Source organism: Parambassis ranga, chromosome 18 (assembly GCF_900634625.1).
Source record: "Parambassis ranga chromosome 18, fParRan2.1, whole genome shotgun sequence".
In the NCBI taxonomy this organism is placed as follows: domain Eukaryota; kingdom Metazoa; phylum Chordata; class Actinopteri; family Ambassidae; genus Parambassis; species Parambassis ranga.
Genome location: NC_041038.1, coordinates 4318518 through 4336374, shown reverse-complemented (window position 1 = coordinate 4336374; position 17857 = coordinate 4318518). Strand labels below are relative to the sequence as shown.

At 39.8% G+C, this 17857-nt stretch overlaps 1 protein-coding gene across 2 annotated transcripts; it reads right to left on the bottom strand.

Annotated features, from left to right (window-relative positions):
* Nucleotides 1-9536: 9536 nt before the first annotated feature.
* Nucleotides 9537-11612, bottom strand: LOC114451047 (C-C motif chemokine 5-like). Of its 2 annotated transcripts, none has more exons than XM_028429573.1 (4): nucleotides 11530-11612; nucleotides 10014-10130; nucleotides 9813-9921; nucleotides 9537-9720 (listed from the first exon to the last, which is right to left on the bottom strand). In XM_028429573.1, exons 2-4 carry the CDS (start codon nucleotides 10081-10083, stop codon nucleotides 9591-9593), a joined length of 309 nt encoding a protein of 102 aa, XP_028285374.1. In that variant the 5' UTR covers nucleotides 10084-10130; nucleotides 11530-11612; the 3' UTR covers nucleotides 9537-9590. The 2 variants fall into 2 exon arrangements, with proteins under 2 accessions (XP_028285374.1, XP_028285376.1); XM_028429575.1 differs by having other exon boundaries at nucleotides 11439-11560.
* Nucleotides 11613-17857: the final 6245 nt, after the last annotated feature.

Genomic DNA, 17857 nt, shown 5'->3' with positions numbered 1-17857 from the left:
GTATCTGAAAAGCTTTAGTCTTTTCAGACACAACTGAGTAGTCACCATGTTGCGAACAAGTTGCGTTTTCCGGAAAGAGATGGATAACAAAGAATTTTCTCTCACTGCTAAACGATCCTGGACATCCTGCTTCACTGCAGAAGTAAGTAACGAGCTCTTCTCATCTCTAACCCTCCTAATGTCCAAACTTCTTTTAGAGAAATAAATATATGCAAGTTTGATTGCTGCAGCTGAAGCATTGCTTTGAATGCTGATGTGAAGGATTCAAAGCAATGCTTCAGCTGCAGCAATCAAACTTGCATTTTCTAGTTCATATTTATTTCTCTAAAAGAAGGCTTTGTATGCCTCTGTGTGTTAGCCTGTCACCATGGTAACAGCATAGGAGACCTCAAAAACCACTCCAACTTTGAGAGCCTGGCGTGCGGAAATGATTCGGAATTAGAAAATTCAATACAAGTTTGATAGAGCAGCATCTAATGAGCGTTTTAAGTGCAAAAGACTGTCTCTGGGTTTGAACCTCCATCTGGTGTGCACATTCAAACACTGGATCCAAGAGCCATTTTAAACATTTATTTGGGCAGGATGACAAAGGGTTTCATACAATGGATGTGTGGATGTATGGATGATTTTCTAAATAAAGGAAAAAACTATAAAACATATATTATCATGCAGATAGCGAATCAGGCTAGCGATGTGATACTTCCGGTTAGCGACATGCTCTTTCCGGTTAGTGATATGCTACTTCCGGTTCACGGGTAGAGACACGGGACAAAAAACTGCACGACGCATGCGCACACACAGTCCTACTGCAGCCTGAATGGACTCTGTATATTACGAGGCACCACCTAGTGGTTTGGAGGACCCCCAAAAAGCGGGATTAAGCCGAATTAAGTGCGGACACGCTTGTGTGATAGCCAGATTTGAAAATAGGTCTGAATGTATCCAGTTTAAAGACTATCCAGATACAATCTTACTCTAGCTGGAATGACTTTCTCCAGTGTGAATGTGGCCAAAGTGAACTAAAATGGAGTCTGTAGCGTGAAATTTGTAGGAGGAGATACATTTGGCGCATGACACCGAAATTGCTTAATGAACACAGTTAAATTAAAAAAATATATATTTAAATGTACTACTCATACATATTATGGGCAAACTAGTCAACAAGTCAACAGGTACACAGGTGAACAACAGGTAAGAAGCTTTTCCGCTTCTCCACACTGGCCACACCGACTGTGAAATTCCAACCAATAACACAATAGTTCTCGGACACAACCAAGAAAAAAGTTCTGCCCAGACAATGTGTCAAGGACCGGCAGCGAGAGCTGCTGGACCAGCGCTCTGGGTAGCCTATAGTGATGCATACTGGGCAGCAGACACCACTGAGATGTAGCACCACAGGTTACTGTGTAAGCCTAAGCAAGAACAGTTCCTTAGTTTTATGGAAAACAAAGAAACTCAACCTGTAAAGTAGAATATATGTAAGAGTGTAAAATATATATACAGCAACTATTGGAACATACTGATGATTACAAATACAAACAGTAGTGTATGAAGATAACCATGGAACAGCTGCCTTAGCTAAAACCTCTGTGAGCAGACAAAGATGCAAACACATGGACATTAAATATCTCATATTAGGAGAGTAGGATTTTCCAGTAGAAAACTTTATTTCCTGATGAGGGTGTGGGAAGGTTAAGGTACTGTGTTATGTGGTTGACTGTAATTCTTCATGACTGTTAGATGTATACATGAATGACGCGACTGCGGAGCATGCGCAGTTGTAGTGCAGCTATAGCAACAATTGTGTTTGTAGTTATACAAACATATAATGATAAACATATATATATATATACATATATATAACACATATAAACATATATATGATATATACATACAGCAACTACTGGAATGTACTGATGATTACAAATACAAACAGTAGTGTATGAAGATATTTAACTAATTAGCTAATTAACTAATTAGCTAATTAGCCACAAGTTTTACCTCCAATGAGGCTAGTGGGTATACACTCCTCGCTCCTCACTCTTACTGGCGAGCGACAGCGTTTGAGAGGACAACCTAACTGAGTGACTCCCCTGACCACAGTAGAAGCACTCACCAGCTCTCTCCCACTGTTCCTGCTCGGCAGGTGAAACGCGACTGACTATGGTGGCCTGTGCTGAAGAACCGGAAGTAAGGGTTCAGGGGGCGGAACCGGAAAGACTGCCGACAGCCAGTGTTGACAGATTGCCCTGAATTTAATTTGATTAATTTAAATAAGAACGGCAGTGTCCTCCCACTCAAACAAGGATTTTATTCTGACATAATGAAAGTTTAGCGTAATAAAGCTCTAGATCGCTACCAAAGAGTATAGAATTAGTTTAATTTTGTCTTAAACAAAAAACATTACAATAAATAATTTAAACAAAAGGCAAAAAAAAGTTTTTTTCAAAAAATTATAAATATATATAAATTTATAAGTGCTACACTTAATGGTAGTAAAAGTAGTGGTACTACTGGTTATTTTTCTGAGGATAAAAGAAGGTCATTTATTTAGAAAGGCATTTTTATTTTACTGATTATGTTGTTGTAAAAGCAAAAGACATTTACAATTTCTAATGATTTTAAAAACATCAGATCAGGATGAAGAGAAGGAGAGGTTCTGCAGGTGCTGACCACAGACGATTTCTCTGTTCTCATCCTTTCTGCCTAATGTTTTGCTCACTTTTTCCTTTTTGTCAGCGCTCTCAATGTGTGGTCAGCACCTCTCCTTTGATCATCTGTTGACATGGCAACAACCAATGATGTCACAACTGAGGATATCACAACTGAGGATGTCACAGTGGTCAGTCACTGTACAATTCCAGATGGAACATTATGATGTCACAACTTATGATGTCACAGTAGTCAGATGATGTAATACAGGAAGATGCAACTGTTCCATCTGAAATTGTATAGTGACTGGATTCTGGATTCTAAATTCACTTATAAACATTCAACTCACATTCTTTACATTAAACTTTTGAGGAGTAGTCATGTCACTTAGATGGTTAAAGACACTTTTTTTCAGCCCATCAGAAACAGATGACTTGAATACCAATGAAGACCAATCTACAAGAGAAACATGGACAGAAGAAGAAACTCTTGACGCTCCTGATGAAGCAGTGCTGCAGGGGGACATAGATGTACAGAGATATTATAAATATCTGACTGACATCAGGCTCATTGAACCCGTCTCAAATGACAAATATGAAGTGAAGGCCTTAAAGACCAAGCATAAAGCTGGAGAGGAGCAGCTCAGACAAGAGGTAGACTGTCTGAAAACCCAGCTCAGCAGTGAAGTGAATGAGCTGAGATCACTGTTAAATCTTAAAGACAGAGAACTTGAGAAGCACTTGAATGATATCAACCATCTTTCAGTAACACTGTCTGCAACAACTTCTTTGATGGACACATACAGGAAGGAAGTGGAGTCTCTGAAGGGATTACTCAGTGACAATGAAAAGGACATTGAGGTCCTAAAGACCCAGCATGAAGCTGGAGAGGAGCAGCTCAGACAAGAGGTGGACTGTCTGAAAAGCCAGCTCAGCAGTGAAGTGAATGAGCTGAGATCACTGTTAAATCTTAAAGACAGAGAACTTGAGAAGCACTTGAATTATATCAACCATCTTTCAGTAACACTGTCTGCAACAACTTTTTTGATGGACACATACAAGAAGGAAGTGGAGTCTCTGAAGGGATTACTCAGTGACAATGAAAAGGACATTGAGGTCCTAAAGACCCAGCATGAAGCTGGAGAGGAGCAGCTCAGACAAGAGGTGGACTGTCTGAAAAGCCAGCTCAGCAGTGAAGTGAATGAGCTGAGATCACTGTTAAATCTTAAAGACAGAAAAGTTGAGAAGCACTTGGATGATATCAACCATCTTTCAGTAACACTGTCTGCAACAACCTTTTTGATGGACACATACAAGAAGGAAGTAGAGTCTCTGAAGGGATTATTTAGTGGCAATGAAAAGGAGCATAAAGCTGGAGAGGAGCAGCTCAGAAAAGAGGTGGATTGTCTGAAAAGCCAGCTCAGCCAGACAGCAGAAGAAATTAAACAGCTGAGAGAGAAGAAAAATAAGGTGTGCTTCAGGACTCTAATGGAGGACAGCTGTTCATCCGTGGATCTGGACAAATCTCGATGGGGCTCCATTGAGTTCCGTGGTGAACGGATCATGAAGAAACAGAGAAGCATACGGACGCCTGTCTGGTGTGTGTTCCCTGAAAATGATGATGGCAGCATCAGGACTCCGAAGGAGGAGGCAGTTTCTTGTCAAACCAGCAGCACAGAGGAGGCTGTGAGCTGTTCATCGGTGGATCTGGACGAAGCTCCATGTTGCTCAGCTCAGGTCATGAAGACCCAGAGCAGCACTCTGGAGGATCAGCCAAGACAAGAACTGGACTCTGTGAAAAGCAGAGCCAGAGAGATGGAAACAAAATTAGAAAAGCTCAACAAAAAGAAGCCTTTCTGGTGCTTGTTTCAAAGAACCAAAGGTGGCAGCAACAGGACTCTGAAGGAGGAGGCAGTTCCTTGTCAAACCAGGAACATAGAGGAGGCTGTGTGTGGTCTGAAGGACCAGCCAAGACAAGAACGGGACTCTGTGAAAAGCAGAGCCAGAGAAACGGAAACGGCATCAGAAAGGTTAAACGAAGAGAAGCCTTTCTGGTCCTTTTTACATGAACACCATGAGGTGCATCATCAGAGGATCTGGAGGATGGAGGACAAGCCTTGGCTGGTCTGCAATCTTGTGAAAAGCCAAGCCTGAGAGATGGAAACAGCATCAGAAAGGTTAAACAAAGAGAAGCCTTTCCGGTCCTGTTTCCTTAAAGATGATGGCAGCAACAGCCACTAGAGGTCAAAATCACCACTCTGAGACCTGCAGCTATGTGAAAGCAGTTAGGCTGTATTACGGCCTGATTATTTGTCGAGAGAGTTTACTTCTGTGATTGTGGTCAACGCTTACGTTCCTCCATCAGCTGATGCCGAGGTTGCCGCTGCTGTCATCAGCTCCCCGTCTCCCGTCTGCAGACGCAGCCTAAAGCTGGATCCATACTCCATGAGAACAGCCACCCGGACGTTTTTCCTGTTTTCCTAACAACAAGCCGTGGATCACCAGCGACCTGAAGACTCTACTCAACGAGAAGAAGAGAGAATCGCATTCTTTGACTTCTCCAGTGCCTTCAACACCATCCAGCCTTCATTACTGGGTGAGAAGCTGCTGCTGATGGGTGCTGGCGGGTCCACTGTCTCCTGGACCAGGAGACAGTGGACCCGCCAGCACCCGCCAGCTACAGGTAATCAGTGATCCAGGAGCCCCACAGGGCACTGTGCTTTCTCCATTCCTGTTCGCCTTAAACACCTCAGACTTTCAGTACAACTCAGAGTCATGTCACTTACAGAAGTTTTCTGATGACTCTGCAGTTGTGGAGTGTATAAGTGGTGGACGGGAGGAGGAGTACAGGAGGCTGGTGGACAGATTTGTGGAGTGGGCTGGAGGGAAGAACCTGCTGCTTAATGTAAACTAGACCAGAAAGATGGTGATTGACTTCAGGAAGAAGGGAACAGTATCGCAGCCCCTTTGCATCCCGGGTAAGGATGTGGAGATGGTAGAGGAGTACAAATACCTGAGCGCCTTTTCCAAAAGGCTCAGACAGCTTCGTTGTCACACAGACCGCTACAGGAAATCTTTCCTACCTCATGCCATAAGACTGTACAACACCTCATCTCTGTGCCAGAGATAACACGGACTCACTGCTGTAAGGGACAGATCTTGCACAAGATTTTGCACAAGGTTTAGGTTTTCTTACTTTCAAATTGCACAGTGTTGTTCTTGTATATCATATAATATCATTTCATATCTTCATACCAAATTGCACAATCCGAGTTAGGCTGATATTTATACCTGCATTACAAATTGCACATTTTTTGCTTTTGCACTTTTATCTTGCTGTAAATAATGTTTATACTGTTTAATTTTTACCGTTAGAGGTATATTTGTTATTATTTTGGTATGCTTAAGTGACTGTATTTGGCTGCTGCAACAGTGTAATTTCCCAGCTTGGGATGAATAAAGTATTTTCTATTCTATTCTATTCTATTCTATTCTATTCTATTCTATTCTATTCTATTCTAACATTCCACCCATTACACACTAATGTTAAACTCTGAGGCAGCCCAAAAAATACTTGATTGATAAACTACTTCCAGTTCAAAAACATATCAAGATAACCAACATTTGAATACAAGTTTAATAGTTGAACATTTTGTGAGTAGTTTAAAAGTTGAATGGTGTCTGTCAGTTAAACTATCACAGAGTTTTAGCCTTTCAAAGTTTAATGGGTTGAAAGTTATCCTCCATTCACTTTAATGCAAAAATCATTTTAGAAACTGTTTTATCATTCGAATAGTTAAAATAGTTTAAAAATAGTTCAACACAATTTGAAATGTAGTCGAATAGCTAAACAGAATGATAGTTTAACAGTTTCTGTAGCTTAAAGTATGACAAAGTAGTTGAAGGTCAAAGTTGATGCTGGGGTGCTCGGGCCCTAAAAAACGAAAATAAAAACATGTTTTAATTGTTCTTCTATTTATTATGAACAGTTTATATTGTATTGTATATTTTGAAAAAGATACTAATGTGCACTTTTGAATAAACATTGACAGTAAGAAACGAAGCTCTGGACAAAGCTCCAGTGACTTTTCCAACAGTGTAAATCGACTTGCTTTTGGAGCCAGCCCCTAGAGGCTGCAGTGTGAACAGCACGTGTTAACACTTGTGCACTTTTCAGCAGAGGTAAACATGTTTAGCATCAGACTGGCAGCTGTCTGTCCCACCGCTTCTGGATTTAGCTGGGAGTTAGGTCATCTTACTCCTCCTGATGAATGTTGAGGAGCCCTAAGGACGAGAAATTAGCACTAGTGTGAGGTATTCAAGTTTTTTATATTGTTAAACCACCAAGCGGCCATTAAGGACTTAAGTTGCTGCACAGATGGCATTCTATCACAGTACCATGCTGAAATTCAGTGAGCTGAGAGTGGCCCATTCTTTCACAAATGTTTGTAAAAGCAGTCTGCATGCCTAGCTGCTTGGTGTTAAACACCTGTGGCCATGGAAGTGATTGGAACATCTTCACACCTGGAAATTCAATTATTTGGATGGATGAGTGAATACTTTTGGCAATACAGTGTATGTATTGTCAATTAAATGTAAAAAAGGAAAAGAATTAGTATTTTTGCACACTTTTCCAAGAGTTTAAATCGAGCCAACTGGACTCGGAAGATTGTTTTTTGAAGACATTTCGCCACTCCTTCTTGTGGTTTCTTCAGACCCCGTTTACACATAGCCGGGTATTTTGAAAATACCTCCGGTAGCGTTTGCATTTCTGTCGGTGTAATCACTTTTTACGTGTTTGCATTTGATACAGCTCCTCTTAATATGAGGAGCAGAGACATGTTAGGTCTCCACAGTGGCGTAGGAAGCATTAAAAATGTGGGGGGGACACCTTCTGTGGGTGGGTGGTGAAAAAAAGTACATCAGTATATTATGAAATATAACATAATAATATGAAGTAGTTGCGATTTCCTGTGGATTTTAACAGGTTGTTAAACTATTTTACCTACAGAAGTAAACACTTAATGACTATTTCAGAGACAGATTCAACAAAAACTCTGTGACAAACAGAAACTAATTCCAAGTGAAACAACAGTTTTGTCAAACAGAGACAAAAAACTGGCAAATCCCATAGAAAAATGAACCAAACTGCTTAATGCAGATAATACTGAAACTAAAAATACTAACTTACAAAAAGTCTTTATCTTTATTTGCTTATAAAACTGCTCAATTCACAACAAACGTTGTGGATGTGTTTATAATGATGCCCTGCCTCATCTGCTACATCAGTGTTTCCCTGTTCATATAATGCTCCACTGTGTCCTGACGGTCCATCACATGTGTTTTATTCTTGCTGATAAGAATAGGAGCAGGTGGCTGTGTGCACTGGCTAGGCGAGGCTTAAGCTAGCAGGCTAACAGGAGCTAACCTGGCCTTATTACAATATGGGTTAATGCTGAAAACAACTCTAACTCTCCGTGTCTTTGTTAGGAATCTCCTCATGTCCATTGTGTGTGGGGAGGGAGCAGAAAAGGCAACAACATGTCGTCAGACAAATAAAACCGTCTACTGTAACTGAAAGTAAACAGTAGCTTCCTCCCAACTTTTCTAAGTTGATTTAACATCAATCTAACGTCACCTGGGGCCATGTGACAAAGCAGTAAGGCTTCAGCATGAGCTGGACTTTGTGGGATGACACTGACGTTACCTCCTCCAGCTTCGAGCAGCACTGACGGTTCTCTTTACGGTGTTTAACGCTCGCTCGAAGAAAGCCACTGGCTTTGTTAGGTCCGTTACTATAGTAACGGTATTGCAGCGCTGTGGTAACCAGGAAAACATGGAGTGGATTTCAGCGGTGAGGTTATTCTCTTATGAACCAAGTGGAACGGAGTTTTTCACGAGCAATCGAAACAGCGTTAGGTGGAGTTTACTACTCACTAAATGTGGGGGGGTCCAAACGGGCCGTTTTAAAATGTGGGGGGGACACGTCCCCCTCTGATATAATGGTAGCGACGCCTATGGGTCTCCAGGTTCAGCAACTTTGGAACAACTTCTGACACAAAGAGCCAGACTGAATTGATGAGACTTCTGATTGCTCGGCTTTCTCCTTCTTCCTACACTGCCACCCACAGGCCTGGCGTAGTTATGATGGCTCTTGGGAACGTATTTATGCGGGTTAATGTAAACTGAAACTTTTTTGAAAACGATGTTATTTCGGAAAACGGGGGGAAGGAAATATTATGAATATGTGTAAACAGGATCTCAGACGGAGGCTGAATGCAAAACTCTCTGAACAGCATCTCCTCCTCAGAGCTGCTTCTCCTCTGCACAAACACTGCAATAAAATCACACACAGCACTTCAGCACCATCACACACTGAATGAACTTTCTGTCTGTGTCTGGATAAAACAGCTCTTCTACCTGAGAAAGGATGTGGTGTTAAAAAGAGGGCGACCCACGCCACGTTCAGGAGAGCCACACCGACCTGGACAGTCCACTGCATGTTCCCGTCTGCTGCAGCTTCATGTGTGTGTGTCAGCAGGTGTGTTTCTGTGCCATTTTGTTCCATTTACACTTAAACACAAAACCACTGTGGTATTTTTTTAGCTGAATGTGTGATTTAACTTCACACAAACATAACACACACTGGAGCACATACATAGAAAGTGAACACATTTAAACTTAACCAGAGCTCAGTGTTCACTTCACAAACACACACACACTTAAGCACAAAGAGTATGAGGCAGTAATGTGCTGTAAGTTTGTTAGCAGATCATTATAGTGTATTACAGGAGAGAAATAAAGAGGAGGCAACGTTTGGACATTATGACTGTATTTGTATGAAGATAATGTGCTAATACAAAGCATATAAAAACATCACACAGAGGATAAGCAGGTCAATATGAATTCCAGGTAAATATCAAAGCCATGATTATACTGTTACACAGTAGCTGGAGCTGAAGCTGGACCAGGCAGCTGGAAGGAGCTCTCATCCAGAATCCTCATGACATCCTTAACCCAGCCCTGGCTGGGATCCACACAGACATGCCTAGACCTCGTGGTAACAAAGCTAAATGAAGAGAAGGTTGTGTTAGCTTCTGTGAGGAAACAGTGACAGAAAACACAAAAATTTAAGAGTACTGAGAGGCTCCTTAGACTTACACGGCTGCAGCCCTCATGCAACGGTCATCAGTCATGTAATATGAACTGATATGTTTTGGGGGAATCCTTGTTGGATAGTAAGTGAAACAGCACTTATCAGGACCGATTTCTAAAGAAAATCATATGTGGTTAATATACTGTGGAGAATGAACATCTAATTATGAATAATATTATATATTTTTTTATTAAATATCATCTTACGGTTGCAGAACACTGTGGACAGCAGGGCAGCTCCCAGGATGCAGAGCAGCAGGATGTGAGCGCTCCTCATGGTGACTCCTCTGTAGTTGATAGAGATGTGGTCTTTGAACACAGCAGCTGGTAAAGGGACCAATACACAGAGACAGCTTTTTGGATTCAGTATGTAGGTCGATATGCAACAAAGAGTTTATTAGAGGGCCTCTTTTTTTAATCGCTGTTTATATTTTTTTTTTTTTTTGACGGATCAGGCCCTAACATCTGTCTTAAAAAAATTCAATCAAAAAATCAAAAAAATTGATCTCCATTAGAAGAAACATAACATATCATTATAAAGTGAATTGGGACAATGTTTAATGAACACAGTTGAATTAAAAAATATATATTTAAATGTACTACTCATACATATTATGGGCAAACTAGTCAACAAGTCAACAGGTACACAAGTGAACAACAGGTAAGAAGCTTTTCCGCTTCTCCACACTGGCCACGCCCACTGGAAATTCCAACAAATCACACAATAGTTCTCAGACACAACCAAGAAAAAAGTTTTGCCCAGACAATGTGTCAAGGACAGGCAGCGAGAGCTGCTGGACCAGCGCTCTGGGTAGCCTATAGTGATGCATACTGGTGACCACAGGTTACTGTATAAGCCTAAGCAAGAACAGTTCTTTAGTTTTACAGAAAACAAAGAAACAGCCTACAGGAGCTCAACCTGTAAAGCAGAATATATACAAGAGTGTAATATATATATACAGCAAATACAAATACAAACAGTAGTGTATGAAGATAACCAGGGAACAGCTGTCTTAGCTAAAACCTCTGTGAGCAGACAAAGATGCAAACACATTTTACATTAAATATCATTTTAAAAGGTCCATGGTAAACAAGGGGAAAGTGAACCTGGTACATTGCACTACTGAAGAGATGGCTGCTGACACCATGACCATGCCTGTCACTAAATACAAACTAAACAAGTTTGCAGTTTGGTGTTTAAAATAGTGGAAGACATCCATGTCTGTATTTTATCTTATGTGTTTTTTTCTGCATCCTGAGTACAAGTACTCTTTTTAGTACTCTTTCTCTATTTAGAGTACTCAGTGTGATGTGTGGTTGTGCTGCTGTTTTGCTGGGATGCAATGTTTCGTTTGCACCACAGCGAGGCGCAATTCTGTGAGGAGTGTTTGTTTTGATCTTGTACATCACGCCATTTTGTTAGTAAAAAGACAGTAGAGGAATAAAATGAGAGTTCATCCGTCCATGATTAAAGAGATGTGATTAGTGTCAAATAAATATGTCTAAGAGGGCTAAAGAATACTATGACCTCTGTCAGATTATTACCCGAGTTCAGCGATGGTTAACCTGCAAAGCTCAACATCAATAAACGCTGAATCTACTAAGAAAAAAGTTGAAGAATCCATTACGTACGCTCCTCGTTCCTCACTCTTACTGACGAGCGACAGCGTTTGAGAGGACAACCTAACAGAGTGACTCCCCTGACCACAGTAGAAGCACTCACCAGCTCTCTCCCACCGTTCCTGCTCGGCAGGCGAAACACGACTGACTGTGGTGGCCCGTGCTGAAGAACCGAAAGTAAAGAGTTCAGGGGTCGGAACCGGAAAGACTGCCGACAGCCAGTGTTGACAGATTGCCCTGAATGTAATTTGATTAATTTAATTAAGAACGGCAGTGTCCTCCCACTCAAACAAGGATTTTATTATGATTTATTATTATTATTTTATTTTATTATTATTATTTTATTTATTTATTACAATAAAATCCTTGTTTGACAGATGAGGACAGATGTGTGTGTTGGTAGATGTTAAAGGGCACGTGACACAAGCCATACATAGTTGGCATCTTGTGCACAAATGTATTGATTTTGGTAGTTCCTTCTGTCAGATCCTGTTCTGAAATGTTTTCAACAGAAAAATGGCAGATACTAGCAACATCCAATGTTTCAAAAATTTGGCTGGTAGAATATTATCAAGCGCAGGGACACTGTAAAACAGCAGCCAGCTCCGGTACTCTGCTGCCTTCCAGTTATGTGCTTCCCTCACAGTTCTTGGAACCCTTGGTACATCAGACAGAGGGTATATAGACAGCAACCGATGATCTACTTGGTCTCTACGTGTGCCTATATACCATGGACTACTGTGGTGCTTGCTGTTGAACCACAGATCTAGCAGTTGTTTTGTTACTCCCAGTAACACACAGTACATGTAGTCCACAGGGAAACTCTAAATCAAAGCCAGTGGAGGGATTCAAAAGGGCAAGTGGTGAGACAGTTTAAACTCCAAATACATGATCAAGGCCATTCAGTTACCTTCAGTCACCACACTCTAAAACATGATTGTCTCGGCTTCCATGACTGGATAGACCCTTGTAAACTCTCACAATCTGTCCCTCATTCAGACATTGGCCACAACCATATGCTCCATTGAACTGATGTATTCCTTGAAGCTGTGGAAATATATGGTCAAACTTGGTCAAAATATATGTTTGTTTGCACATATGGTGTATGGTTGCTCATAGATCGAGACCTCTGACTGAGGCCATAAAGTATTCTGATGTTTAATGGTTAGTTTAGAAATTCGAACTGCAAACCCCTTAGTTGACCCAAAGATGAAAACACAAGCTTGCCAAAGAGATAAGATATACTCAAGGTCGTAACAGGAGGACCTGACACACACTCACATCAAAGATGTGAGTGGGAGAACTTCAATGTCTTTTAGTTTCGTATACGCCCTCCACCTTGTGATTATTGAATATGCATGTTTCACTGAAAAACATTACCTTTTATGCCTTTCTATGTAAATGTAACCACACCTTGTTGTCAGATTAATAAAACGAGCCTAATGCATGGGACGGACAGAATGCAAATGGTCAGCTGCAGGAGCAGATCGAGGGGTCTGTATTGAGCTGTGCATTCTCCCTTTATATAAAGGCGAAACTGAAACTGTTCAGTACTGGTTTTCATTCAATGTTCTGTGCATCGGGGACGGAGTCTGGGAATCCGGGGTGACCAGATCAGGTCACAACAAAGCATACATCGAGCTACAGCATCACAGGAGCATAGTACAGGAAAGACCTTTGATTTTTTTTCTCTGTGTTGTTTTTTTTGGTCTTTCCATTTCACCCCAGATTTGTTGATTGTTTCAATGTTGTCCACAAACTGCTTGAGGTAGAAAGACATGTCAGGTTTTCCCCTTGAAAACCAAACACCTGCTAAAAGAATGTTCTTAAAACTGATTTTGGCTGGGAGTTCATTAATCACACATCTGATTGGCTACAGTGAGTGTGATGAGGAGATAAACACTTTAAGTCCATCACAGTTCCACAGAAGAGTTATGTCATCTTTGTGAAGAGGGAGTGTTTCATACATCTCTGCTCTGCAAGCATCACTCCGCCTCCAGTATGAACAGAAGCTGAGTCTCTTTCTAAGATGTCTCTGATTTGAGTTGATAGAGACTGATATAGAAGTTTCCTGTCTTCAAATGATCATTTTCATCTACCTGTGCAGTGCAATAAGGACACTGTGGGCTTCCTTTTGGCAGATTTTACAAATAATTATTTACAAAATGCAAGGTGACTGAATCTGATGGGGCTTGGAATAGTTTCTTAAAAAGGTGGTGAGATTGTGGCAAAATATTATTACATGGTAACAAAATATTTAAGTTTTAGGAGGTCCTCCAGTGCTGATGCTGTCAAGTTGTGCCTTACAGAATAGGACAGAAGAAGTACTACAGACTGTGCAAGAGTTATACCTGACCCTGGGAAAAGCGTTGCTCCAAAGTTCTCTAATTCTGCGCTGAAACTGTCAGGGCTGATGTCATGAATGCTGTGAAGTCCTCGTGAACAAATTAATCTGATGTGGTTATGACCTCAGTGTCAATTCTTTCAATGAGTTCCTCCTCGACTCCTGGACACTCACTGGAATGAACATCATGGTCTCCACACCACCGACTGGTCTTGGGAATTGGATGTGATGAATCAGGGTCAAGGAATCTGCAAATAATCAACCAATTGTAACAAAACTGCAAGCTTTGATATTATAAACCAGCCATTTTACAGAAAGGAAGTATGTCTAACTGTAGACAGATGTGAAGATGTATGTGAAAGTTCTCAACAAGTTACCAGGAAAAGTTACTTTCTGTAAGAACCTCTAAAGACTTTGGGCACAGTAGTTTCTTTATTCATATTTCCGGTAAGCTTATCCTCTCTGTAAAAAGACAATAATCATGTAAATGACTATACACTATACTATACTATACTATACTATACTATACTATACTATACTATACTATACTATACTATACTATACTATACTATACTATACTATACTATACTATACTATACTATACTATACTATACTATACTATACTATAATATAATATAATATAATATAATATAATATAATATAATATGTCATGTGCAGTGCAGATATAGGACCCAAATGCAGACAAAAGAAGTTAAACAAAAGGTGAGCTTTAATGAAAGCCAAAAAACAGTCCAAAGCACAAGAATAACTAAACTAAACTAAGTCCTGAACAACTAAACAGTACAAGAGAAAAGGAAATCAAAAACCAACTAACCAAGGAGAACTAATCCAGGGGAGGACGGGAGGAGTACGGAGGACGACAGGACGGAAGAAAACCAGGAAGACGAAGAGCACAGCGCGGGGAGTGACAAACAATGAACTGACAAAGACAAAGACGAGCACGAGACTTAAATGGGGCTGAGACGAGACACAGGTGAGAACAATCAGGGAGGAGCTGGTAATCAGGGAGGAGGAAGAAACTAGGAGGAGACTAGAGGAGGAGAGAGGGAAGGACCGAGGATCAGAGAGCAGGAGGGAGGAGGAACAGAAGGGAAGACAGGAGGAGCAGAGAAAGAGGAAGAAGATAACACACAGGAAGAACAGAGAAGAAATAAACTGAACCTACAACAAAATAAACAATATGAAAACAAGACAAGGATCAAACCCAGGATCATGACAATAATATAATTTTATTATAGAAAGTAGTAGTAATAGTAGAAGAAGAAACATCATTGACTATTTTAATTGTTGTGATTGAAAAAAAACACATTTATTTATACAGCTCAACTGCCAAAAATCTTGCTGACGTCTCCAGAACTTGTTCACACAACAGGAGAACTGGTGAGTAGATACAAAAATGTTAATGCCCAGAAGTTTAATTATGTATATCCGGCGTTTGTGTATATTATGGCATATGCTTTTGTCATGTTGTTAATAGACCTGGTATTTTAGTAATAATATGCTGTTACATTAACTAGTTAGCCACCGTTTCATGGTTACAGAAACCGCTGTCTAGTCAAAGCTTAAATGACCTAGCTTAATGTCACAAAATACTTTCATAATAATATTAATAATCCTCAGTGTTGCCACCAGCAGGGCACGTCATACACATTAGCCTACACATTTTTTGCTGTGTATGATGATTTTTTCTTTTGGTTGCAGAATGGCTCTTATGCTTATTCAGTGGATTGCGGACCCACCCACATGGGACATCCTCCCTACCACAAAAACACTTCCAGTGCTGGACGTGGCCACAGGAAAACGTTGCCCAGCACACGCCTTGTGTCATCAACTTCAGACTCAGATAATGAGGAGAATAATGTAAGTATGTCAAACATTTTATATCAGCTCAAATAGTTTTGTCAATCTTTGATTTGTCAATTTTTTTGTGTGTGTAACATTTTTCAGGAGACATTTTATCCATCAAATAGAAAAACAAAGAAGGAGATGGATAACAAGATGGCAAAATCTATTTTAATTGGCTACAGGGAGAGACAAAAGTTATTCAGTGTATGTGTGTTTATATGTATGTATCTTTTTTGAGTGAGGTGAGGGGTTGAGAGATGGAGCATCTAATCTTTACATTATCATCCTTCATCTAGGAGCCTGAGGCAAGCTGTTCCAGGGCTACTGAAACCTCTGCAAGTACAACCTCACTGAATCATTTTTGTGCCTGCTTCTGTTCATGTATAAGTATTTTCCATTGTTATTCTATTCTAATTCTATATTTTTTCTATCTCTCACATTTTCTTTCAGTCGGATCACAGTAAAATGGATCAAATATTCTCTGAATTGAGAGATATTAAAACAATGCTCTTCCAATTGCAGTCACAAATGGAATCTCTTCAAAGAAACCGTGTCAGCAAAGGTAAATTAATCATCTTGTCTCCTGATTACTAAATACAAAAAAAATAATTGTTTTCTAAACTCCAGTATCAATGTGGCCTGCTGTGAGGTTGGAAGGCATGTGCTTGCAAACCACAGTGTAACTGGCAAAACATCAAATGCATTCAAGAACAAAGAGGCAAAGTCACAGCTGGGCCATGACAAAGTTTCTGACATTATTGGTAGGTAAACATTCAATTTATATTTAATTAATTTTATTTATATTAAATCTATCATGGACAAGCAAATCCTACAAAATGCCCACTTACTTACTAGGATTTGACCTTCCTTGAATACTGATTTGAACAGAGAAACGAGACAACTAGACAGTTCTAATGTATGAAGCTAAATGTATATGGTTTTGTCTGACAAGCTCTCTTAACAATATGAATATTCTTTTTTTGATTTTACATCATCTAAAAAGTCACAACTAGTCAAACAATTTACCTTCAATGTTTAAATATATATATCCTTATATATCCTTATCCTTGTCAACATTTTCACCAGGATACATCACTTCCAAGTCTAGACTGGGAGGAGAGGAAGTGAAGAAGTTGATTGCTCGGAAGTGTGCAGATGAGGACAAACTATGCAGGAGAAAGAATGGAACCCAAGTGTAGTACAAAGGTAAGCTTAGAATTCAGATTCCACCCTCGCCTCCTTTTTATATAGTTAATAATCTCAATTAATTATTGGTTACCTGCCTAACATCACTAACGTCACTAAGGTGACTGATTTAGTAAATCTAATTACTTGCAATGACAATTGTACATATTGTAACTTGCAGTGAACTTACTGTTTTTTTTTTGCTCTGTCTTTGTGTGTCTTTCAGGTTGCATCCCACTGGAAGCAAGATGCTTAACTGTATGTCCCTGCTTAGACTGCTGCCCCCGCAACCCGGCCCCGGATAAGCGGCTGAAGATGGATGGATGGATGGATTTGTTTGATTTGAATTTCAATTGTAATTTCCTATAGGATTATATTTTTTGTAGATTTTTATAAGACTTTATTCAAAAAGGAAAACCTATTTTAAAACCTATTTTATTCAGAATTTTCTACTGGAATCCTAAAGGACTTTTTGACTAGGGTTTGGAGTAATGAAACTCTAGATCGCTACCAAAGAGTATAGAATTAGTTTAGTTTTGTCTTAAAAATAAAAAAAAAAACATTACAATAAATAATTTAAACAAAAGGCAAAAAAAGTTTTTTCAAAACATTATAAATATATATAAATTTATAAGTGCTACACTTAATGGTAGTAAAAGTAGTGGTACTACTGGTTATTTTTTCTGAGGATAAAAGAAGGTCATTTATTTAGAAAGGATTTTTTACTTTACTGATTATGTTAAAACATTTACAATTACTAATGATTTAAAAACATCAGATCAGGATGAAGAGAATGAGAGGTTCTGCAGGTGCTGACCACAGACCATTTCTCTGTTCTCATCCTTTCTGCCTGATATTTTGCTCACTTTTCCATTTTGTCAGCGCTCTCAAAATGTGGTCAGCACCTCTCTGATCCTTTGATCATCTGTTGACATGGCAACAACCAATGATGTCACAACTGAGGATGTCACAGTGGTCAGTCTCTGTACAATTCCAGATGGAACATTATGATGTCACAACTTATGATGTCACAGTG